At 35.0% G+C, this 26,898-nt stretch overlaps 1 protein-coding gene across 3 annotated transcripts in view; it reads right to left on the bottom strand.

Annotated features, from left to right (window-relative positions):
* The window catches only part of LRP1B (LDL receptor related protein 1B), a 2,222,640-nt gene that overhangs the window by 270,222 nt on the left and 1,925,520 nt on the right, over positions 1-26,898 (bottom strand). For all 3 annotated transcript variants that reach the window (XM_072613193.1, XM_072613191.1, XM_072613192.1), the window contains 4 exons: positions 23,665-23,758; positions 19,841-19,957; positions 19,604-19,723; positions 17,138-17,257 (listed from right to left, as the gene is read on the bottom strand). In XM_072613193.1, coding sequence (XP_072469294.1) covers positions 17,138-17,257; positions 19,604-19,723; positions 19,841-19,957; positions 23,665-23,758 — 451 coding nt within the window. The remainder of the gene's footprint in view (positions 1-17,137; positions 17,258-19,603; positions 19,724-19,840; positions 19,958-23,664; positions 23,759-26,898) is intronic.

Here is a 26,898-nt window from a genome sequence, read left to right as displayed (position 1 = left end):
TTAACATTCTATGGTGTGTTTTCTTGCCTTCTATCAACATTCAGGAAAGTATTTAGTGGAATGAAAATGACTAAACATAAATAGAAATTAAAGAAACTTGACCTAAATCTTTCAAATTAGAGGTTGTAAAATCTACCTTCCTAAAGATCGCAATTATATCACTATTTCAATACTATTTCATTGGTAAGTTTCTTCCCATCCCTAGCCCACCAACACAACTGATACAGATTTCAACTGATCAATGTTGGTACAGAGGGAGTCTTTAAGAGTTGCTTATGGATGAAAAAGTCATGAACTCCACAGTCAATCTGTTTTCTAAGTTTAACTAGGCTGGTTCTCAGTGAAGGAACTGAAAGACAATCCACTCCCAGGCCAGTCTTTGAAGCCATCAGAGCCTGGTAGGACTGGGTACAGGATATTAATTCAGTGGCACAATCTTCAAAGACTGAGAGGTACCTATTTCCACCCTGAGGGATCAGAATGTAATTTTAATAGATGATAGATATCATGCCCTTGGTTAAAAACTTACTCCCACTCTCTCCAAATTGTAGCAGTAGCTTTATGTAATAGCATATATTATAGAATCCCTGGTTCTCTTAGCATAAAATAATATAACAACAATAAAATAATATTGTCATTCAGGTATACATAGTTAATTAAAGAAAGCTTCATTAGTTTCTCTGTTGCTTTAGTGATTTAAACATTAAACAATTATATACTCTGGAATATGTTGGGGGGAAAACATGACTAAAGTTAGCAGTCATCAGGAAGCTTTAACACATTTAACAATATAAGCTCTAGTTGGAAATATCATTCTTTAAATGACTTGCCCACCTCACCATTTCTTTCAGGTCCAACCAAAATGGCATTTAAAGTTGAAGTCTGTCATGATATCCGTATTTCTCCCAGTCTCTTGAAACATGATACAAACTAAACACCTCATCTCCAAATGAGTACCCTAATACTGGGGGAGCCCTAACCCCAGCTAATTCATTCAATGTTTTTGTTTGTTTGTTTTTTTATCAAAAGATCTGAATTGCATAGTACTCTGTCTAAATGTGCTGTCACTTTCTGGTTCTGTACTGCAAAACCTGAATCTCAGTTTCTCTCATTATTACGAGGAGCCAGAAGAAAATATTATCAAATAATTGCTGTCCTTTTGGTGTGGGGGTGGCAAATACACAATGTATATTGAAGTCCATTTATGCTCAGATTGAGTGAATTCAACTTCGATTAAATAGAGCCTTTAATGATTCACACTCAAGTCATCCATTTCTTCACACAAAAGCTGGAAGACAATTTACTGATTCCATTTATACAGGCAGTTGTTTCCCCTGAAGGCTCTACTGGAGCCAAAATGTGTTACTGCAAAGCAGGCACGGAAAATAAGCAAAATCATCAACAGAAAAGAAAAAAAAAAGAGAGACATTTGATTTGGCAAAGCACAGATAGACAGATGGAAGAGAACAAAGAAAAACTACAGAAATCATTATTTTTAAAGTTTTTTTCTTAGTGAAAAGTCAGACATTTGGTAAAATTCATTCTCATGTAACATAGAATGTGAAATTTGCATTTTACATTTTTTCATCATATTTCCCCAAGAAAACAAATTATTTACTAAGTTTTTTATCACATTTTAAAATTTTTAAATAGTGTCAAAAAATCCAAAGTGTAGCCAACATAAAATAAATACAAACCTTCATCCTTAAAAAAGTTTTTAAAAAGAGAATAAATATTCACTTATTTAGTATATTATAAGCACAAGCCTATCAATGGACTACATATCTATTATTTGAGAGGCAGCATGGTATAATGGATAGACAGAGCACTAGATTTTGAGACTGGAAGACTTGTGTTCAAATCTTGCCTCAGACACTGACTAGGTTACATATGTAACCTAGATAAGTAAAACTTAACCTCATTGAGACTCTGTTTCCTCTTCCATTAAATGAAAATAATAATAGTACCTACTTCACAGGGTTATTGTGTAGATTGTATGAGATAACCTATGTAGCATGTTTTTGAAGACTGTAAAGTGCTTTACAAATGTTGATTATTATTTCCCTTATAATGATTATCTGAGCCCCAACCTCACTATTTGGGGTGAGGTAGTAATGGAGAATCAATGATAGGACCATAAGATTAATCGATTTAGAGCTGAAAGGGACCTTAAACGTCATCAAGTCTAATTTTATTTTACAAATAAGGCAAATGAGGCTCAGAATAATTGGGGCCACACAGCTTTGTTGCTGTTTGGGTTTAGTTAGTTCAGTTGTGTCTGATTCTTCATGACCACATTTGATGTTTTCCTGGCAAAGATAGTGGAGTGGTTTACCATTTCTTTTTCCAGCTTGTTTTACATATGAGGAAATTGAGGCAAACAGAGTTAAGGGACTTGCTAGTAAGTGTCTGAAGGGAGATTTAAACTTGTTTTCCTAAATTCAGGCCCAGTACTCTATCCACTGTACCATTTAGCTGCCCCTATCACAAAGCCAGTAAGAATTAGAAGTGACATTTTACCAGTACTTTCTGACTTCATTCTAGTTCTCTGTCCGATATACCATGTTGCCTTCCATCACATACGTTATAAAATAATGAATTTTCCAGTCACAGAAACTCTCTTGTCATAGAAAGCCTTTGACCTGCATTGGTGGATAGGGGATCCACATAGGAAAAATTATGGATCCCTGAAGGATTGAAGTAATATGTCCATGATATGATTATAAAAGTATAGTTGGGAGCAGATAGGCCTGGATTTTAATATACACTGCCTTTAGCAGTACAGATCCTATCTTGTTAATAACAGGAATTCAATTACTTCTACTTAAAATAAATCCATAATTAGGCAAACTATTTTTAGTAGGAAATGGATAAAACATCATGTATTACTCTATAGCCATCACAGTTTTTAGCATATTTCATAACAATGATGGATCACACCAAAAGAATAAACATTCTTTCTTGGTGGTTCACTAAATGTACTATTAACACACATAATATATTTTCATGGAGTCTGCCAGTGTTGCTAAGGTATTCAAGAAGCTATTATATGGAAAGTATATGCTGTTATACAAGCAGTGGATGTGGGGCAAAGGTATACGTGGTATATACTCTTTGCAACTTAGCTGGAGCCAATAAAAACAGGAGAATGAGAACAGAGCTAGATTGTTGTTTTTTTTTGTTTGTTTGTTTGCTTTTAGTTTCTTTTATGGTGTGCTTATTTGTATCCTACCTCACATTAAGGTCAGATACTCTACTGTGAGCTCTTATCTACCAGATATTTTCCTACCAGTGAAATATTACTTTTAAATACATTCATTCCTTTCTGATATCATCCTTATCAGTAACATTTTCCCTATAACTTGAACACTGAACCTTCAAAGCTCTTGTAGCCACTTATAGTCAAGTGGATTGATGTGAAATATAGCTTTCCTAGCTAGAAAGAATTGGAGGATCATGGGAAATGGAAGTTAGAGAAGAAAGGAGAAACCTTATAAACTGGAGCCATCCAGCTAACAGCTAGCTGATTTTAATATAATCACAAGAAATTTGAACCTGTCTGGTTTGCCAACCCATTTTAGGAATGTTTCTGGACAGGAGGAAGGAGGGAAATAAGTATTTATTAATCATCCACTTTGTGCCAACTGAGCTAAACACTTTATAAATTTTATGTCATTTGATCCTCAAAACAATCCTTGGAGCTGGGTGTTTACAGGTGAAACTGAGGCTGCCAGAGGTTAAATGACTTGCCCAGGGTCACAAAACTAGTAAGTATCTGAGGCTGAATTTGAACTCTGATCTGACTAACTGCAGGCTCAACAATCTATACACTTTGTTATCTAACTTCCACACTGGATTTTGGTGAATTTATGCCCTCTCGATTGCCTTCCCTCTTTGGTCTAATCATCATGTGAAAAAATGACATTACTTACCTTAGGAAACTTCTTGATCTCTCTTAAATCTTACTTATTTGTCTTCTACTTTTAAAATAGATTTTTGTCTCCAGGTGAAGATAAGTTAATTTGTCAAAAATTATTTGACAGGAAATGACAAAGGGAAACTCCTGAACCCCTTATCATCAGCAAACCTATATTAAAGCTAGTTCATTCTCTGTCTCTGTCTCTCTCTTCCTCTCTGTCTCTCTCTCTTTCTCTCTCTCTCTCTCTCGATGAATCAAAGAAAAACATCAAGATCTGAATAATCATTATGAATAATATGCATACAGTTTTTTATTTTAAAAATGTTCTTACTCTCAAAACATGCTTGGAAAACTCTTTGAAAAATAGAATTTTTCATGGGTTTTGTGATTGTAAGTGAAGTAATAGTGTGTAATCATGGCAAAGTAGAAAGAACACTGAATTTGGAGTCAAAGTACCTATGTTTGAATTCCAGTTTTACTACATTCTAACACTATGACACCAGACAATTCATGGGTTTCCATTCTCTCATATATAATTTTGATGGGTTGAACTAGTTCAGAAGTATCAACTGCATGGGTCACATATGGCCCACAAGACTTCTAGCAAGTACTAATCAGACTAAAATTCAATTGAGAAATAGTTAACAAAATAAATAAAAATGTAATAATGATAGATCAAGTTAATATGGACCCACAGGGATCTTTATGTATGGTTTACTGGCCTACATTTCCAATTGATTTTGACACTAATGAAATAAATGACATTGGATGTCCTGTCTAGTTCTAAATTGATATCTGTATAAACCTATGATAATAAGCATCTAATTTAGAAGTTATTAGATCTACTTCACCAAGAAATCTCATATATTAAAGTTCTACTCATTGGAAGCCAGAGGATTGATTTTGATAAGTTAGCACAGAAATAAGGCAAGATAGAAATTGCCCACAATAAAAGTTTCGTTATCCGGGTAACTCTGGGAGGATTAGAAGGAAAACTAAGGAATTATTGGGCAATGAAAATTCTCTTTTAGTTCAGAAATGGAAGGAAATAGCAACAAAAAAGACAAGTGGTAGTTTAAAAGGGTTAGGCTTATAGACTAGGAGAGTAGGTCCAGTAAAAAGTTAAGAGATTCTTGAAAGTATCAGGATAATTTCAGGCCATTACCTTAAGCTTCCTGACAAAACAGGTTTCACAGGAAAATATTTCAAAGGAACCAACAGAGCATACAACAGCTTGAAATGGGATGATCTGTTTAAAGGCTTAAAATACTAACTGAGAAAGAAGGGGCACTTCAGACCAAGGGATGACAGAAAGAGAATCAACATGGCAGACCAATGTACAATGGATCAGGAGTGAAGGGCTGGGAGATACAGTTCATCCAGATTGCTCAAACAGATTATGACAGGAGGAAAGATAGAATTTTCAGTGGGCATTAATGGAAAATATGTTATATGTTAGAAAAAAGTGAGGAAATAAGATGAGCTGGATATCAAAGCCAAAGGCAGCAAAGATGGTTATAAAGTTATTACAGTTTCAAAAGTGGTAGGCCCATTTGGCACCCAAAGAGGAGAGCTGGGAGAACTTTTCAAAAGGAGTTTGTTGCAACTTTCGCCTTACCAGTAGCCTGCACATCAAACTAGGAGGTAGTAAATAATTAGTAATACTCTCTAAAGGTCTCTTAGTCTGCGAAATTATTAGGAGTCCTCCCATGCATTTCAGTTCAATTCAATTAAAAAAAAATTTATGAAGGACCATGTGCCAGCCACCTTTCTAGGCACCAGAGATACTAAAATGAAACAAAACAAACTCTCAAACAAATTAAAAATCCAGTCCTTGCCATCTAGGCACTTAAATTCTAAATAAGCTGTTAAGTACTTAGTAATTTAAATGTTAATCTGCATGATTTACTGTTTGAGTCTGACAGAAAATAAGGGTTTGTTTTTTTTTTTTTTAGAAATTATTACAAATCATGTGATACTGGGGAGGGACAAATCTTAGAATATTTGTCATATAGCTAGTTACACAATGGTTTAATTGTTTACACTACAAATATTAGGAAATTCAGGGCAAATTGTAGGAACTTGGAACATAAAAACCTAAGCCATTTAATGGGTTCGGGGCCAAAAAATATCAACTGCAGTGAAGAGTACCTATCTAAATTATATGAAATCAGGGTATAATGACTCTAGTACTTCCAGGATCCATGACTTCATCAAGTGTCCTTAATATGTCTTTCAATGATGTCGATACAAGTGCTTCTACAACTTAGTATATGATCTTTAAGAGCTACTGTCACTGAAAACGGTGTCACCATGTAGACAACTTAGTGATAAATCTCTCTGAACTTAGACTGGTGCGCAGATATACATATGCAGTTATTGCTATGCTTTTGCTCCAAACCTTTTCAGAGCCAGGTAATCTTCAAGCAGGGCAACGGGGTGGCACAATGAATAGAGTACTGGCTCTGGAATTAGGAGGACCTGAGTTCAAATTCAGCCTCAGACACTTACTATTCATGTGACCCTGGACAAGCTGCTTAACCCTGTTTGCGTCAGTTTCTCATCTGTACAAAGAACTGGAGAAGAAAATGGCAAACTGTTCCAGTATCCTTGCCAAGAAAATCCCAAAGACGATTACAAAGAATTAGACATGAGTGAACAAAAACCTTCAATTATCCAAGATTATATCACAAGTTCTCAAAACTAGACTTAAAAATAAGTAATGCTTAATTACTTCCATGCTACATAATTCCAGAACCCATGAAACAGGCTTAGTGTCAAAAATAGAAGAGTAAATATATGGATCAGTAAGCATATTGAAGATGGAACCCAGGATTAGGTTACTACTCTGATATTAAGGAATACTAAGTCATTATCTGTCTCAACAAATCAAATCATATCCAACTAACTCACAATAGGAATCAGGGAACAGGAAATTGTCCATTACACTAGACTCATTTAGCCCATCTGCTTAGGACAAGAAATGCCAGCTTAGTAGAGGACTTGACACTGAGAACAGTGAATTATTTTGAGCTACAGGACACTCTTAATAAAACAGTCAATTCTTGCACTCTATGTGGCAATGAATCTCTGTTCCCAGGAAGCTCTTTCTAAGAAGGTTAGCCAGGAAAGTATCAACATAATATCCTCTAGCAACATCAAAAGTTAATATCAAAAGGACAATGAATAGCTTACAAAATGTGATGTCATTATTCTTTATGGAATGTCAACTATATTTTATACTGTATATTGAAAATATCATATAATGATTGCAAATTTTACTTTAAAAGAGGCATAACAATAGGGCAACTAGATAGTGCAGTGGACAGAGTTCAAACTCAAACCAGAGTTCAAAACCAGCCTTAGACACTTAACAGTTTTGTGATCTTGGGTAAGTCACTTAATCCCAATTGCCTCCAATGAGGGGAAAAAAGAAGCATACCAAGACAATATTTTGAAAATAAAATTATCTCTTCTACTTCATAGGGGGCCTTAGAGGTGCAGTGTCCCTTTAATCTGGAAAATATGTGCAAAGATGTTTGGCCCTCCCTTTGTACCAGAGAAGAAGCCTGAATTATTATAGTATTAAAAGATAAAATATATGAATATTATACACAACTATCCACATATTTTATGCATTTCTGAATTTCTAAACTTTTTCTGTCATCTATGGCATTTACATGCCATCTGAAATCTCCACAAAACTCCGCCCAAAATTCCCATTCAGTTTCTTATGGTGACCTGCGATATGTCAAAATTGCAATGGAGAAAGTCATGATTTGGAAGGGATGACTATATTTGTGAATGAAATTTCTATTACTGAATTTGAGTTATCCCAAATGCACACTTTGAGGAAGCCAAGCAGTTAGTTTAAAGTATAGATTTAGAGTCAGGGGACTAGGGTCTGAGTTCTATCTCTGTCCCTTTATTAGCTGTGACTCAGGCAAGTCATCTGTTGAACCCTATTGTCCACATCTGCAAAAATGATATTCCATTCAACAAGCATTTATTTAAAATCTGCCATATGTTTCAAGCACTAGGTGCTGGAATACAAAAATATTCCCCTGGTTCAATGAGTTTATTATTGGTGTAAACAACATATACACACAAAAGTCAATGCAAAATACATACATACAAAGTCATTTCCAGAAAGTGAGGGTGGGGGGAATGGTACAGGTTTAATATAAAAGCCAGCTGGTTGACAGTACAATAGGGGCTCCAGTGAGCATAATGAAAGAGTTGAGAAGAGGATAGGGACACCAGAAGAGAAGGAGCTGCTGTGGATGGATATGAATGATCAGAGACTCACTGGAGAAAGGAGCTTTAGCATACGTAGTAGTTTACAATTCAGAATCACAGGGAGTCTGAAAGGAGCTATAGGGCAGAGGTTATCACTCTCTTCTAAGGAGAAAATGTAATAGTGATTTGTTTATCAGTCTTGGAGAAAGAGGTAGAAAGCAGACTGAAGGGATAAATATATATCAGCAGGGGAGAATCTTGCTTGATATTCAAAGGAAAATGATATTTGTAATACCTACTTCATACGCTGTGTGAGATAGGCAATTTGTAATCCTTAAAATGCTATATAGGTATGAGATTTTAGTATTATACATACTGGCTTCCCAATACTATGCCAAACATATGATAGCTAAATTTGTTTGAATCTCTCTTTCAGGATCTAATCTATGTCCTCAAGATTGTTTCAAGGCCTTTTGAAATTATGAACTTGGGGTACCATGCAGCCATATATTATCTGGTAGGTGTTGAGTGCTGCAGAATGTTAGCCTTGTAAAGGAGGTTAGTAATCATTAAGTCTTCTGCTTACTCAAAGAGTCACATCCTGGTTCTACTAATTGCTAACTTTGAGACTGTTGACAAGTTACTTCACTTTTCTGGGTCCCAGTTTGCTCATATGTAAAATAGGTGAATGAAATATTTACCATGTGCCAAATATTGTGCTAAGTATTCGAGAAATAAAGACAAAAACAAAGATAATTCTTATCTTAGAGAGTTTCTATTCTAATAGAATGTGTGTGTGTGTGTGTGTGTGTGTGTGTGTGTGTGTGTGTGTGTGTGTGTGGACACCTACACATACATACGCATGCATGGAGTAGTGGCCAGGGAGGGACACTTTGGTTTGGAATGTTACAGGAATCATGAGTGGAATCATAGGAAAGTAGACTGGCACACTCCCTTTAAGAGCAGTGGCAGTATTGATTTGATTACGAAGAAGTTGGTCTAGACCTGCTGTTCTCAAAGTGGGTATTTCCAAAGTATATTTTCATACTAATATTGAGGTTTTAATATTTAATAGGGAAATTTTTGACAGACATGCACCATTTAAATAAAAGCTATTTGGGAGGGTCCTCAATATTTTTAATTGTGTAAAGGTGTCCTGAGACCAAAATTTTGAGAATTACTGATCTATTTTGTAAGTACTTCCAGCTCTGCATTTATACATGAACACACACACACACACACACACACAAATTGAAAAGGAATTCACTTCTATCTAGGAAAGCCCATTCTATATTTTTCAATATCTCTATTAGAAATCTTTCTTCCTTATATTCAGCTGAAATACAACTACTTTGGGGGGAATATTATAGAATAATGTTGTGTGGGGGACTTTGGGACACACAACATGGAAAAAGAACTTGACCAAATGAGGTATACACTCTTGCTCCTATTGCTGCAAAGCCAATAATGTATCTGTCTGCCTTACTTGTGTAGATGATCCATGTTACACAGTAGGATGCAAAGGGGACTCAGGGTTTCTACTAAATAGTTATACTTTTGTAGGCAAAAATTTGGCCACAAAAGCCAGCTTATGGCTCTTATACAATAAAGGTCATTTCTCTATGTTTTAGTGGTTTTATGATAATCAGATTCCTCAAAATAATTTTACTCTGAATATTAAATGGAACAAGTTTGGTAGGATGATGGCTATGTAGCTGTGTGTGTTTCATCTCTTCTTATTTGTAGCAATTATGTGTGCCCTATCCTACACTAAGAGCTAGGCTCTCTGATTTGGTAGAGAGGAATTTTGTCTCCTGTGAATTTAGAATGTGAGGGCTTATGGGTACTGATGGTCTACATGAATTGTAGAGGTCTCACAGACTTTAGGAACCAGCCCTGATTTAGTAGGCCAACTGGCAGTATGGGATGAAATTGAATCATAGACATGTTTGTCCTATGAAATAGTTAAAACACTCCCTTTGATACACAAGGTAGAGATAAATCAGAAGGAGAACATGAAGATAAACAGGAGGAACAGTGGCTTGGCTGAACCCTTATTTACATGATAATTCAAGTCCCAGAAATTCCTGTTTTTAAGCTTACATGCCACACTGTGCAGTGCTTCAACTAGCAACAAGAGCAATGAAAATCTAGGGTTAAAACTTTTAAAAATGAATCATAACAGCTTAAATAATTTTTCAAAGACAAATTTATAAAATGTCTGTACCAGCCTAATAGGCCTCAGGAATATATTCACCTTGGAGGCAGCATCTCAAGGGAACTATCTGTAAAACCCAATAGCCTCAGAAATAGCATTTGTTTCACAGGGATTAAGACAATTACTTTCTCTCAAGTAATATTAGCTCATGAAACAAATAAAATTAAAGAAAAAGCTATTGATGCATTCAAATAAAATATTTGTTCAATGAAAGAGTTTCATTTACAGAACTTATGACTAATAGGATGAGCAGTTTCAATATGAGCAAACAGTTGGCTGCTTATTAAACATCTTAAAGATTCCACTCATGCTCCTCATTCTCATTTAATTAAAGCAAATGAGCAAATAAGAAAAAGTTCAATATAATAAAATGTTGCTTAATTTAGTATGCTGGAAAATAACTATGTATTATCTATAAACTTTTTATCTTGCTGGTAGCTAACACAGTACTCTGCTCAAAATAGATGCTTAATAAATACTTGTTGAATTTTTATTTAAATTTTGCATGTTAGGTGGGGGAGTTACAAAGTTCAGATAAGATTCTGTCCTTACTTTCCTTGAATTTATAGCCAGATAATATATACTATTATGAGGGAAGTTTATTGCACTAGTGAAAAACCAATGTTTTTACGTCCAAGGGTGGTTTGTACTGATAAGAGAGAAGAAAATACATCCGAGAGGCACTAACATTCTCAGTGAGCTTTAAGAATATATCAGGTAGGGGGCTTACTCATTGGAAGTGTTTGTTTAGGGGGCAAAGTCAAGATGGCGGAGTAAAAAGATGGACCTGTAGAAGCTCCCCCATATAACCCGTAAAATACCTGTAAAAAATGACTCTAAACAAATTGTAGAGCAGCAGAAGCCACAAAACAACAGAATGAAAGAGATTTCCAGCTCAAGACAGCCTGGAAGGCCTAGAGGAAAGGTCTATGAGTGCAACGCAGTGTAGGCCAAGGCTCAGCAGGACAGGACCTGGAACAGGCTTCAGGGAGCCAACAGTAGTAGCAGTTCCCAGATTGTTCAACCCTTAAATACCAAAGACAACTTCAAAAGTCAGTGAGAAAGCTCCTTCAACCAGGAAAAGGGAACAAGGTCTGGACCACTTGCAACAGCTACTGCAGAGGCAGTGTCTATTTTTGGAGCCCTTCCCCTAAAGTTCCTGGGGGGAATTGAGCAGCTGATCTGAATCTCAGCTCTGAGTGGTGGCCCTGGGGTGAGGAGGAATGCTGACGTGGTGGAATTGGAGGTGGTTGTGGAGAGGAAATTCTACCATTCACAGATTCTGGGCAGAAAAGTTTTTGGTTGCTCCCAGACCAGTGTGCAGGCCAAGAAAGAGAGTAATAAACTCCTCTCCCTTGATTGTGCCACCTTGGAGGAACTGAGAACTTACAGGTTCCCAGAGTATACCTTCCTCTTGACAAAGTCAAGTAATTGGCTGGGAAAATATCCAAAAAAGGGGAAAAAAATAAGACTATGGAAGGTTACTTTCTTGGTGAACAGGTATTTTCTTCCATCCTTTCAAATGAGGAAGAACAATGCATGCCATCAGAGGAAGTCAAGGCTTCCAAAACCTCCAAAATAAATATGCAATGATTTAAAGTCATAAAAGAGCTCAAAAAGGATTTTTAAAATTAAGTAAGAGAGGTGGAAGAAAAATTGGGAAAAGAAATAAGAGCAATACAAGAAAAGCATGAAAAGCGAGTCAACACCTTGCTAAAGGAGACCCAAAAAATGCTTAAGAAAATAACACCTTTAAAAACAGGCTAACTCAATTGGCAAAAGAGATCCAAAAAGCCAATGAAGAAAAGAATGCTTTAAAAAGCAGAATTAGCTGAATGGAAAAGGAGGTTCAAAAGTTCACTGAAGAAAATAGTTCTTGAAAAGTTAGAATGGAGCAAATGGAAGCTAATGATTTTATGAGAAACCAAGAAATTACAAAACAAAATAAACACAATGAAAAAATAGAAGATAATGTGAAATATCTCACTGGAAAAACAACAGACCTGGCAAACAGACCCAGGAGAGACAATTTTAAAATTATGGGACTACCTGAAAGCCATGATAAAGCCTAGACATCATCTTTTATGAAATTATCAAGGAAAATTGCCCTGATATTCTAGAACCAGGGGGCAAAATAAATATTGAAAGAATCCACCAATCACCTCCTGAACGAGATAGAAAAATAGAAAATCTTAAGAGTTTCTATTCCAAATTCCAGAATTCTTAGGTCAAGGAGAAAATATTGCAAGCAGCTAGAAAGAAACAATTTGAGTATTGTGGAAATACAATCAGGATAATACAAGATCTAGCAGCTTCTACATTAAGGGATGAAAGGGCTTGGAATAGGATATTCCAGAAGTCAAAGGAACTAGGATTAAAACCAAGAATCACCTACCCAGCAAAACAGAGCATAATACTTCAGGGGAAAACATGGTCATTCAATGAAATAGAGGACTTTCAATCATTCTTGATGAAAAGACCAAAACTGAATAGAAAATTTGACTTTCAAACACAAGAATTAAGAGAAGCATGAAGAGGTAAAGACAAAAGAGAAATCATAAGGGACTTACTAAAGTTGAACTTTTTACATCACTACATGAAAAGATAATATTTGTAACTTTTGAGACTTTTCTCAGTATTTGAGTAGCTGGAGGGATTATACGCACACACACATATATGTATGTGTATATATATACATATATATATACATGCATATATATGTGTGTGTATATATATACATATGTATATATACATACATACATACATATGTGTGTGTGTGTATATATATACACAAAGAGCACAGGGTGAGTTGAAAAAAAATAAGATTAATGGGTGAGAGAGTAATATATTGGGAGGAGGAAGGGAGAAATGGAATAGGGCAAATTATCTCTAATAAAAGAGGCAAGAAAAAGCTTTTTCAATGGAGGAGAAAAGGGAGGATATGAGAGGGAAAAAGTGAAGCTTACTCTCTTCATATTTGGCTTAAAGAGGGAATAACATGCTCACTCAATTTGGTAAGAAAATCTGTCTTACACCACAGGAAAGTAGGGGAGAAGGTGACAAATGAGGTGGGGGTGATAATAGCAGGAAGAAAAATGGGAGGAGGGAGTAATTAGAAGTAAATACTTTTGGAGAGGGACATGGTCAAAAGAAAATAGAATAAATGGGAGCAGGATAGGACGGAGGGAAATATAGTTAGTCTTACACAATATGACTATTATGGAAGTCTTTTGCAAAACTACACACATATAGCCTATATTGAATTGCTTGCCTTCTCATTGGGGATAGGTGGGGAGAGAGGAAGGGAAAGAAGCTGAAACTCAAAAGTTTTAGGAATGAATGTTGAGAATTGTTTTTGCATACAATTGGGAAATAAGAAATACAGGTAATGGGTATAGAAATCTATTTTGCCCTACAAGAAAAGAGAGAAGATGAGGATAAGAGATGGGAGGGGTGTTAGAAGGGAGGGCCTATTGAGGGAAAGGATAATCAGAATGCAAGGGCTGGGGGGAGGGGAGAGATAGGGAGAAAATTTGGAACTCAAAATTTTGTGGAAATGAATGTTGAAAACTAAAAATAAATAAATAAACATAAAAAAAAAAAAAAAGAATATAACAGACAAAGAGGAAAGGGAGAATCTTCCAGGCAGAGGGTAGAAGGAAATCCATGAACAAAAGCATGGAGGCATGAGAATATGGGGCACATTGAAAGCATAAAAGAATTATTTAGTTTGTTTGGACTATACAGTACATGAAGGGGAATAATACCTGATCAGACTGGAAGCATGGCACCAAATTATAGAAGGCCTTGGAAGCTGACAAAAGGAGTTTGAGCATTAGTTGGAGTTTGGGTAGGAGACTAATATAAAGTCACAAGATTTTGGAGCACAGGAACAGAATGACCCTATGTGTTCATTAGGCAGATTATTACCATAATATGAAACATAAGAAAGATGGGTTGGAGTGGTAAAGAAACTAGGAAGATCTATTCAAACATTTTTAACATAGTCCATGAAGATGGAAACAGATACGTGTACTAGAAAGGTACCAGTAGGAATAGGGAGGAAAATATGGAGGGCGAAAAATGTCACTGTGGAGGCCAAATAAATAGGACTGAAGATCATAGATTTAGAGCTTGAAGAGAACTTTGAGGTCATCAGGTGCATCCCTCTAACATTTTACAGCTGAGAAAACTAATACCCAGACTGTTATATGGCTTGTTAATGTCTGAAGCAGCATTCAAACTTACATCTTCCTGACTACAAGGAGAGCATTCCATGTGCTGTGCTCTAGCTACTAAAGCACTGTGGCTAGGGATTGGATATAGTAATGTGATGGGTTTGAAGGTGGAAGAGTAGTAGAAAAGGAGTGCCACTGATAGAAATAAGGTCAGAAGTATCAACAGGTTCAGGGGGACAGAGTCTAAGCTTGGTTTTTGCACACATGGAACATGAGGTGCTATAAGGTATACAAAAAGAGGTGATCTTTTGGCACTTTGAAATAGAAGTCTTAGAAAGGAGGTATTGCCACCCAACCCCCATCTCTTTGAATATCACTTGCATAGAAACCATAATTAAAGTTGTCAGAATGAATGGAATTGCCAAGGGCAAGTATGTATAGTAGGAAGACGTGATGGTCTAGGATAGAATCTTAGGAAATGCCTTCCCTAAGGTATCTGGCAGGGAATGAGGAACCAAGAAATGAGAAAGAGAAGAGAGATGAGATAAATAATTTTGTACTATTTTGTGCTGTAATTACAAAAGCTAATATTTTGCTGGAGTGAAAAAGCAGAGTAACTTATATGAGATAAATTTTTTAAACTCAGCGGTGAAATTTATCTTCCACAACGGAGAGCAAACAACGGGACATAGGAGTCGGCTAAAAATTATATTCTAAGAGAAAGGAAATTATTTAACCTAGAGAAGAGATGGCATAATTGTAAAAACTAATTTCTTATAGAACTGATCATTCATAACATGGCTTGTCATTGGAACAGAATGAAAGTCAAATCATATTATCACAAATATGACCATTCTACATACAGCAAAATAATAGCTTGGCATGGCTATCTATTAAAGGGAGTTAATTTTCCTGTTGAAACACTAATATTATAAAAGGGATTCACTAATAATGTGTATTTTGTTTCCATTTTAGGAAAAGAAAAAAATAAAGAAAATAGAGGGTTACAACTTATTTCATGAAAATTTGGAATTAAAAAAGAATAAAGCATATTCTTGAAAAACAGTATTATTCCATATACCCAATAACTAAAATAAATCATCAGAGGTATGAGGAAATCCTATAGTGAGCCCAAGAATTATTAGACAATTAGCCTTAAGAAACAATTTACCTAATCTGTGTATCATACCTTCTTTTGGTCTGTAGCTCACAGGCACATTTGTCAATGGCACAATCACATAGATTTTAGAACCTGATCTTTATATTTAGGTATATTCCACAAAATCAGAAAAAAATAGAAATTTGGGAAATATCGGCTTCAAATCATTCAGACAAAACACAACAATATTTTAGAGGATAAATTATTCAAATAGTATTAAAAACTATTTCTTTTGCTTAAGTCCATAAAAAAAGTCAAAGTGGTGTAACAGCAAACTGGTCAGCACTTTTCTTACAAATATTCTTAACTATGATTTTGCATTGGTTTGCAGTACATCCAGTCTGAGGTAAATTACAGTGATCATGAAGATTAGAGGTGGCAGCTTTAACAAATGGCGCGAACCAGATATGGTAGCCTCTGTTGGCTACATATAAATATGACTGTGTGTTTTGTGTCACATGAAGAACCGTAGAAAGGGTTTAAATATCTCTTAGAGACAGAGAAAGAGAGAGAGAGAGAGACAGAGACAGAGACAGACAAAGGGTAGGGGACAGATAGTTAAAGTTGAAATAATTTTTTTTTAAAATTATACATTGGGCTACTGAATTGGATTTCTAAAAAAGAAAAGATCAATTTGTTTCATTGGGTAAAAGTAGAAAACCTATATCTAGCATAGTTTAAACTTTATCATGTCAATAATAGACTGATTAATGAGATGAATTCTGGAAGGTCCATTGTTGAACCAACCTTTCTACCCAAGAAAAGACAGAATCAATCGCTAGATTGCAAACTATTTTAGATGAGTGACTACATCTTATTTGTGTTTGTATGCCCGACCATAACTAACACAGCATTTTACACTGCATGTAAATAAGGGTACAATGCAAAATTATTGAATATTGGAGAATTTCCTTGTAATCTTTTTACTTAACTGTTAACATTTTCAAACACATGTGACATTTAAACATGATCACTTTCATTTTCAATAGAGAATAAGCTAGTTACATTACAACAGAAGAGATGGAATATAAATGACTAACCTTTAAAAAAAGTAGTACTGGGAAATTGAGAAATCAATAATTCTTTATATTTTGATATAATATGCTTTCACACAGGGAGATGTCAGTGGTTCGATCTTTAAGTTATCTTTTGCAAAATGATAATTCTTTTCTGTGGTTAGCCATATTCCTATTCCTGTCTCCCTTACAATCACACCATTCTGTGATAAAACTTCTTGGGTTAAATGTGTCTCTCTGATTTTGAAAAAGTGTTTTATTTTTCTATGTGATACTAACTGATATAAACATGGATCAAAAAGTCGAGGTTATAGCCTCATCAGAATCAGTGTTAAATAGTTATAGTAGGCATCAAAAGCCAATACCATATTTGGAATAAACAAGCTTTATAAACACAATCTCACTTACCACAGTTGGCTTCATCTGATGCATCAGCACAGTCTGGATCCTCATCACAAACCCATAGCTTAGAAATGCAGTGTTTGGTAGTTTTACACTGGAAATAGTCTGGTGAACAGCTGTTTTCCGCTTTAAAGGAAAACATATATTATAATTTGCTCTATTTAAGAAACAATCTTTTAAAAATAAATGAAATATTCAAATTTGTTTAAGAATGTTAATTAATAAAGAATTTGTTCTCTTATTAAACCAACTCTGAAGGTAGATTATATTTTCATGAATCTTTTCCTGATAGATTTTTTCTTATGAAAAAGAGACTGTTTTCCTCTTTTAGTGATATTTAATACAGCAGAAAAATCTTCATAGTTATTGAGTTTGATGGATGGAAACAAATAAAGGAAAAATTAAAACATTTTTGACATTTCACAATTTGTTCACTTTGTTCACCGAAAAGGGAGATGAGCAATTTTATTATAAGAAATTAATGAATCAAGATAATTTTTAATATCCAGAAGCTTTAGGGAAATAAGAAGAATACAAACTGCTACCAGAATCTCAAAACTGTGTCTTAAGGATTGGAGAAGAGATGAAAGGAAGATTCAGACTGTAAACCGCGTCACAAATCCAAGTTTAATGGATCGGCTTCTGGAATGGCTAACCATAAAGAACTGGTGCTGACTTTATTCTGTATGTGCCATCTTAATCAAATTGCTGGATGACTGAACATTATTTACTGATAAAAGTTCTAAAGTAATAAAATAAAACTTCAGTGAGACAGAAACTGTTGACAACAGTTTTGTAGACAGTTGGAAACTTCAAGAAATCTGTGGTATTCTGACACCTTTTTCTGGGGAAGGAAAATATTTCCTACTTATTTAGTTTTGGTTTTAGGTGGGAAAGAGAGATAAAGGTAAAGCAATATAAAGATGAAGGAGTTTTATTTTTTCTATTGTCTCTTAGAATGAATTAAGTGGAAAGTCTCTGTTATATGAAAGTCTATTTCTATAATATTATTTCCCATGACATTTTAAAATTATGCTTAGCAACTCAAATCCAACATTAAGAAAAAATTCCCCATCTGATAAATTATATTTTACTCATCTTATAAGCATAATATAAACTTAAAAAGAATACTTGGCCCACAGGACTGAAATAATGAATTGATTTGGAAAATCTGAGTAAATAATATGAATTACCACATTTTAACTAATATAGTGAAAATGCAATTATTGAACAAATGGGGACTTCTTTGATAGTTTCTCTCATTAAAAATTAATATCTTTATTTTCAGTGGTCTACACCCCACTATCCAGCCCCCAGAAGGGAAAGCTGAATTAGAAGGATGAGTGTGCCGGGCAGTTCCAAGGACACAATCTTTTAAAATAATGTATTTACAAGACTGTACTCTCCATTTTAGATAAGGACACCCTATGAAGGAAAGTTTGCAGTCTTATCCTATATTTAGTGGCATGCTTCGGATAGAAAATATTATGAAAAGTTTCCTTTAACATTTAAAAAGAATAATCAATAATGAACATTTGTCCAAAAAAGAAGTGGTTCTTTCCTCTACCCGTCTATGTCAATTGAAACTTTTCTAGTTCAAGTAAAATTTTCAAAAAGCTAAATTAAAATATAATTGACATCTTTTCTACTTCCTCTAAGAATGAGAACTTTTCCTGACACCAATGTGTGAATTTATTGAGGGGGACAACGTAATGTATGGCAAATGAAATTTATTTTGTGTAAAGGGCTTTTTACCGAAAATTAAATCTAGTTTGCTTTAGACAGTTATTTATTTTTTTACCTAAGTATTACAGAACAAGGCCTGTGACAATACATGCAATTAAACACAAAATTCTATAAAAGAAGATGATTTCTAGGCCCTAAAGAAGGACCTAGTTATCCTAATTGATTAAAGAAATACAGATAAAAGATTGTGATCAGGTCCTTACAGTCAACTGTAATGAAATTTGACCTGGAACAATAATCAGAATGGTTCTTTGTAATAAGTATGCTATATTTTCATGCAGATGTCACTTGCAATTTAGGAATATCAAGTGGAAAAAAGCTACTGTGAAAGAAAAATGATATTGAGGTTTGAGTTGTGGTCACTACTGATGTTGAGATAATGGGCAATTAAAACCATACAAGACAAATACTTCCACCTTTTTAATAATAACAATGATGAGGAGAAGGAAAATTACATTTTAATATTAAGAAAACTAATTTATTTTCTGAAACTTTTTCATGATTTCCAACTGTCTTTTTGTTAAGACAACAGATTTTTGGATTTCCGCCTGCATTCACCACACACAAGCATTTTAAACAGGCCACCCTAGCTGCTTCTGATGAGTCATGGCCTGACTTGATATCCTTGTAGACACAAGGCTACATCAAATCATCAGAAGATGCAAATTTATAGCCCAGCTTCCAGCAAAGGTCAGAGGTGATACAGAGCATGTGAGCATGACTTACGGCAATCCCTTTCATCTTCATCATCGCCACAGTCATCTTGTCCATTACACCTGAGGTTTATTGGGATGCATTTTTGATTCTTGGTGCACTTGAACTGACCTGACAGGCAGACATGTGTGTCTGAAAGATAGAGAGGCAAGACAGAAATCAAAACTGAAGCTTGGATTTGAATATAAATAGATGAGAATATAATCAGTTAAGAATGAGGTTCACGTTCTTAGGTATGCAATTACCCACCGCAGTTGAGTTCATCCGAGTTGTCCCCACAATCATTTTCTCCATCACAGATAAAAGCTGGCAGAGCACAAAGTCCAGTTCCACACTGAAACCGGCCTGGTTGACATTTAAATTCAGCTGTGAAGGGAGGAGGAATAAAAAATTATAATAAAAGCCTTACAGAATCACAAGGTTGGCTCATAGCTTATTAATATTGCTTTTCTGACATTCAAAATATTTATATTATTATTCTAAATGTTTCTTGAAGCTATGTTAATATCTCACAATCAGATAGCAATCTGATTCAAATGTGCTGCTAATCTAGGGATAACTCTTTTTGTTTTTTTAATTTAACTTTTAACATTCATTTTCACAAAATTTTGGGTTACAAATTTTCTCCCCTTTTATCCCCTCCCCCCCCCAAAAATCCAAGCATTCTAATTGCCCCTGTGACCAATCTACTCTCTCTTCTATCATCCCGCTCTGCCCTTGTCTCCGTCTTCTCTTTTGTCCTGTAGGGCCAGATAGCTTTCTATACCCCTTTACCTGTATTTCTTATTTCCTAGTGGTAAGAACATTACAGTTGATCCTAACACTTTGAGTTCCAACTTCTTTACCTCCCTCCCTCTCCACCCCTTCCCTTTGGAGGGCAAGCAATTCAATATAGGCCAAATCTGTGTAGTTTTGCAAATGACTTCCATAATTAATCTAGGGATAACTCAACCTGCTTGCAGATTATCCTTCAAAAAATCACAGTGAGGCAAACAAAAGAATATGGAAAGACACAAAAATGTACTCTTATTTTAATAACGTTATATTGGTGCTAGTGAAGAGGACAGACTATCATTCGCAAAGAATATTCTAAACATATTTGGAATAAGAGAACCATATACTATCCTATCTGTGTTTTCCCTGTGATATGCTAGTGGAGTTTGGGTTGTTGTTTTGTTTTGTTTTTATCTTTCTTGTAATGATATATTCTCAAATACTGACTCTGTCTGAATGACTTATTTCACCAATATATGCTGACTGTAAGATTCTGCTTATATTTGCTGTTCTAATTCTCTTGTTGGAGAAAGACAATATGTTTTATAACAAATAATGGAATATTTGGCATGCAGTAAAAATTCAGATGCTACCATAATGAATAACTCATAATAGCGAACCTGAATTTTGACTATGTGACATTCATTGGGCACATATTAAAAAAATAGTTACTTTGTGAATGAGGCCCACAAAATGTGCTACTAAGCCCTGGCACAAAAATCTGTAATGTAACACTGGTTTCTTAATACATTCTAGTGAATTAATTTAATTAAGTAATTTAGCTGATTCTTTTAAAGCATCTTCGCGTGGAGAAACATGCTAGTTGCTGGAGATACAAAGGTAAAACAAATGACACAATCTCTGCTTTCAAAGAGCTTACAATTTACAAGAGGAAACAAAGTCACACAAACAAGGAAACCAGGAGGGATAAGGTATGATGTTGGCAAGAGAGAGACTTAGGGATAGTGAGCTAGAAAAAATACTGGGGAAGGAGAGAACTAGGGAGGACGATAAAGGAAGGTTTTCCAGCAAAGATGGCTTCTGAGTGGATCCTTGAGGAAACCAGAGAATTTTAACAGGTAGAAATAAGGAGATAACATTTCAGGCTTGAGTTATGGCCTATGGGAATTCATGGAGGTATAAGATCATGAGAACAAGGTTGGGAACTGCTAATAAGAAATAGCATTAATAAAATCTTAATGTTTTTCCTTTGATACTTATTAAAACTATTTCTTTTTGCTTAAGTCCATAAAAACAAATCAAAGTGGTATAACAACAAACTGGTTATTATGTTTCTTACAAATATTCTTAATTACGATTCTGTGTTAGTTCATGATGATACTGTATAGGGCAGCTAGGTGGTGCAGTAGATGGAACACCAGTGCATGAGTCAGGAGAATCTGAGTTCAAATCTCACCTTAGACACTTGACACTCACTAGCTGTGTGACCTTGGGCAAGTCACTTAACCTCAGTTGCCTCATCCTGGGTCATCTCCAGTCATCCTGATGAATATCTGGTCACTGGATTCAGATGGCTCCGGAGGAGAAGTGAGGCTGGTGACCTGCAAAGCCTTCCCTCACTCAAAACAAAGTCAAGTGCAAGTCATGTCATTATTTTTCTGTTGGTGTGGTGTTTTTCAGCAACGAAGGATGAACACATTTACTGATATTGCATAGGACTATGCTTGGGTTGTTTTTGTGGCTTATCACATTTCCTCTCATATTGTAACTCATTGTCAACATGTTGGATCTCCTTAAATTTTAAGCTCCATGGAGGCAGAAATTGTTTCCTATCTAAACCTTGTATCTCTTCCACTGACCACAATAATGTTTTGCCCACAAGGGCTACTTGTCAAACATTTTTTGAAAGAAAATGTTTTGATTTTCTTAAGGCTAATGGTGAATTTTACACAATGCCAGTTATTGCAACTTTCCAACTTTCACTTTCTCTCCTCATAAGCATTTTCCATGTTTACCTTTTATTTTTTAATCCTGAATTGAAGGTATAATCTCTGAAAATATTTCTTTACCATCAGAACTTTCTCAATCCATAATAAGACTCTCAGGCTATATAATAAGAGTTACAATTACTAGAAGAAACCCTTCCAGTACAGCAAGACACTCCCTACCTGAGAGATTTTTCTATTGTGATTGCTGAGACAGTGAAGGATCATTAGGAATATTATCTCTGGAGATATATATTACTAACAGGGGAGATCATTATCTGTGATACAGGGGCCTGGTGAATCACCTTGATAATATCTCTTTGTCAAGACTAATGTCCTAAATTAGAATTTGAAAAAAACTCCCATTGGAACCAATGGACTCTGGAGGGTTAACTAAAATACATTTTGAGAGTTAAGACTTGAGTAGTAAATTCAAGTAATTTTCTATGAGGAGATGCTGCTTTCTAAAAGGGTTCATTTCTGTTTTATTTTGGATGACTAGAATTCTGGAGAGTTTTGTTGCTCCAACTTGTTTGTATTTAGTGGGATAAGAATGGCGTCTTTCCTCACCACTTCTAAGGATCTAGCATTCAGCTGTCAATGTCAAAATGGCAACTATCCTTGGGGATATTGTAAGTGTTATCATGATTGACTGCAACCCATCTTCAGCCTGACAGCAGTATTAGAGTGGTCAGCTCCGTGACCTGTAAGAGACTATCACAGGAAAGTCACCTGATGATTATGCAAGGTGAGCTAAGTTAACAGTGATACTTTAAGAAATAGTATCTTGCAATGCCACTCACACATAGGTCTCTGGACTCAGACTGGTAGCAACTCTGACCTTTGCAGCTGTTCAAAGCATGAGAGCTTACGAAGTAGCAATGTTCAAGATTAGTTAATGGCGAAATAGAAATTTGAAGGTTCTTTCAAAATTTAATACTGACAGAAAAGTTGGGAAACTACATCACTTTAAAGGTAAAATTTCAGTTTGCAATCTGTCGTAGTTTAAATGTTTTTTGTCTTCTACCTTTGTATCATGCCATATCAAAACTGGATTAAATATCCCTTTATAAAAAGTTATATAATATTGTGGTTAGTTCACAAATAAGATCAACTCAGACATTATGTAATTGTTGAAAAGGTCTGATTGACTCATTCTCAGTATAATAGTCATTCATTACTTCTTTGAGACTTCCAACTGTCACTTCAGGATTTTGTAAAGTGATAAGAGTGTTGTGAAAAACATTTTTTTTTAAATTTCAAAAAGCATCAAAAGGCAGTTTCAATTTTTGTAGGCATATATGATTGAAGAGGTTCTAAATTTTAATTATCATCATTTCTTAATATACTCACGACAGTCATCAGGTTCATCAGATCCATCTCCACAGTCATCCACAGTGTCACATTTCCACCAGAATGGGATACATTTATCGGTTTTGCATCGAAACTAAAAAGAGAACAATTAGTAATGCTGCATATCATATATATGTGTGTGTATGTATATGCATGCATGTGATGAAAATAAGAATATTAAAATCCCATTCTTGAATTGCAAATACTTAAAAAGTTATACAGGCAGAGAAATAATTTGTAAAGGAAATAATCCCAAGAATTGCTAACAAATTACAAGTTCCAGTGATATTTATTACATATAGACAGAAATGACATGAACAGAGATGACCTAGAGGCTGATGAGTCACCAACAAAAGCTTGGGAATTAAAAATAGAATTCAAGTTGAAAACCCAAAGAACTCTCACATTTTCGTTTCTGTGGAGTATCCTCCCTTAATCTCTTTTACAAATGGGTTCTGTGGCCTAGCTCTCCCTTCCCCCGAGCCAGGTCACCCTTGATCATCTGATGGTTTTTCTTTCTCATTGAGGTATCAGGTAAAAATAAGAAACTGTGGAGTGCCCAAAATTCAACAAAGGACTCTTTATTCATAGGTCACATGGTTCTCATTTGTCCCAGTTCACAAGTAATAATAATTCACAATCCATCTATATAAATCAAGCCCATGGTCTTTGTCCCATTTCACCCAGAGACAGAAACACTATTGCCCTGGTAATACCACTATTGGCCTACTCAGCAGAGACCAAGAAAGCATAGCTAATATATTCCTGGGAGTGCCTAAGATCATAAATAATCCCTTTCTCAGCAACATTCTGTTCATCTTTCACCTACAGCAAGTATAGAAAACAGAAAAGCGTATTTTTCTCAAGAGAAGGCACAAGTCATTGAAATTTTTTGACAGAGTAAAAGTGTTTCTTCTATGCCAAATTCCTTTAATTATGTCAACCAGTCAGCAACACATTCAGGCAATTTCCCCAAGCTTAGAATAAAAACTCTGTGCCCTCCCTTTGTCCCAAAGGAAATTGAATGAAATGCACATTTTGCAATATTCTTCCCAAATTAAAAAGATGGAATTGATGGTTCTTTGTAGTTTAGTCATTCAAGAAATAGTTCTCATGGATTATTTTTTACAACACTTTCTATGTAATTGAAGTAGTTATTGGCACTTTTTTTCAGTTTTTATAAGAGATTCAGATAATAGAAAAATTAGTCACATGTAACATTTCTCTAGTGAAGATTTATGTTCCCAGTACATGGAATTCTATCTCAATCCTTTGGGTCTTGGCCAGTCTATGCATCATTACACTCACATATACTTCCCCAACTTTTCCCTCTCTTCCTTCCCATACCTGAAATGGTCTCCCTCTTCATCTCTGTCACTTGGAATCACTAGCTTCCTTAATTCAGCTGTTAGGACTTTCCCCACATTTAGCCTCATACCTCTTCCCCAATTATTCTGTATTTTTCGTATTTACTTAACTGTGTACAAATTGTTTAGTCTTAGTAGAAAGTAAACTCCTTGAAGTTTGTAAAACTTGTTTCATTTTTGTCTTCTTATTTCTTCCTCTTAGAACAGCGTCTTGCATATGGCCAATGTCTTATAATTGTTCATTGGATGGAATAGAATTAGTAGGAAATATGTCCTCCAAAGTATCCTTTTAATGTGTACTGTCTTTTCTCAAACCAACAGAGGGCTTGTTAGCTTTTGCTGGACTTGTTTTGTATCACATTAAGCTGCTCCAAGGGCAGACACTGCCATTAACTTTAATGTGACAGTGAATATATTCTTCTGCTAACATGAAGAAAAATGTGAAGGTGGTGAAAGGCATCTCTGTGACTGTATTAGTTTCTTGAGAAATGGAAAAAATACGAGAAAAGGTCACAGGCATTGTTGTACAAAACACATTTGACTTGGGATAAGGGTAATCATAATTTTATTAGCTCAGTTGGTTCTTCACCATATCTTCTATCCCTCAGCAAATTGTTGTGCATTTGATTATTCATCTTTATTAAAGGTCAGTAGAACTGATTTGGAAACCTGTTTGTTATCTTTGAACAACAGGGCTATGAATCCAAGTGACAATGTGACCGTTCTGCTGTTTTGCCTGCATTGGCTAAGCCTGTATTCATGTCTTTTGTGTTTCTACCTCCCATGGCTCTGGGAGAAGGGAGAAAATCATTGACATAGACAGTGATTGACTTGTGATATAATACCTTGGTAAACATAAATACACACACACTATTCCATGAACAGAAAGTACAATTGATTCAATGAAGTACTTAGAGTTTCATGATACTGCCCTATTTTAAAAGTCTCAATGATTTTTAAAAATCTCTAAAAAAATTGTATTCACTAGATGATTCTTATTAAAATAAACACGAACTACTGGAACCATACACAGCCCCATGATTTGCTATCTGTTTCATTTTTAATAGATATATAAAAAGACATTTGAGTAAAGAGAAAGCAAGGGTAAAATATATTTATCATGCTACAGTTTTTATGCTAATCAGCATCTTTTCATTACTCTCAGAAGGAAGATCTTTTCTATTTCTAGCCTGTGATCCATTTTTCATCCTTAAGCTCAGTAACTTAAAGAAGATTAACTCTAAATATAAATGGAAAGTATCCTTCACAGTAAATGTTCCCCAAGACTAATATCTTCATAAAATAAATTAAGGATTACATTCTTATCACCCACAAGAAGTAAGGACTATAAAGTAATTACTAAAGGAAATTCATCCTAACACTGGCACAAAAAGAAGCGACACAAAATCCCATTATGTACTCTGCTTTAGTAGAAGTAAGAGAAGTTTTCATTTAGATCATCACTAGGTAACTTCCAAAAAAGAAAAGCCATTTACTTTTGAAAAGGTTAGTGTTCTGGGGATTTTTTCTTGAATTTCAGAAGAAAGATCCTCTTTATTTCCACTTGGGTCTCATGTATTTTAATTCCCAGTGGAATTAATATGAATGTAATAAAGTCTGACTTTGTGAGCTCTCACAGAATTAATTTTATAGAATTTATAGCTTTTATAGAATTAATCTACTACCATTGGCATAATGTAACTGGTTATAATGATTTTGTGATAACATAAAAATACACCCTTCATAAGACAACACTCACAATCAGGTGTCTATCAAAAATGTATTGCACCACACAAACATAGTTTACTATTTGTGTGCAGTAAAATTTATGCAGTTTGAGAAGTTCAGGGATCCCCACAAAGACCAG

The sequence above is a fragment of the Notamacropus eugenii genome, chromosome 5 (assembly GCF_028372415.1).
Source record: "Notamacropus eugenii isolate mMacEug1 chromosome 5, mMacEug1.pri_v2, whole genome shotgun sequence".
NCBI lineage: Eukaryota > Metazoa > Chordata > Mammalia > Diprotodontia > Macropodidae > Notamacropus > Notamacropus eugenii.
The sequence above is the reverse complement of the archived record's forward strand: the minus strand, read 5'-3'. Positions and strand labels throughout refer to the sequence as shown.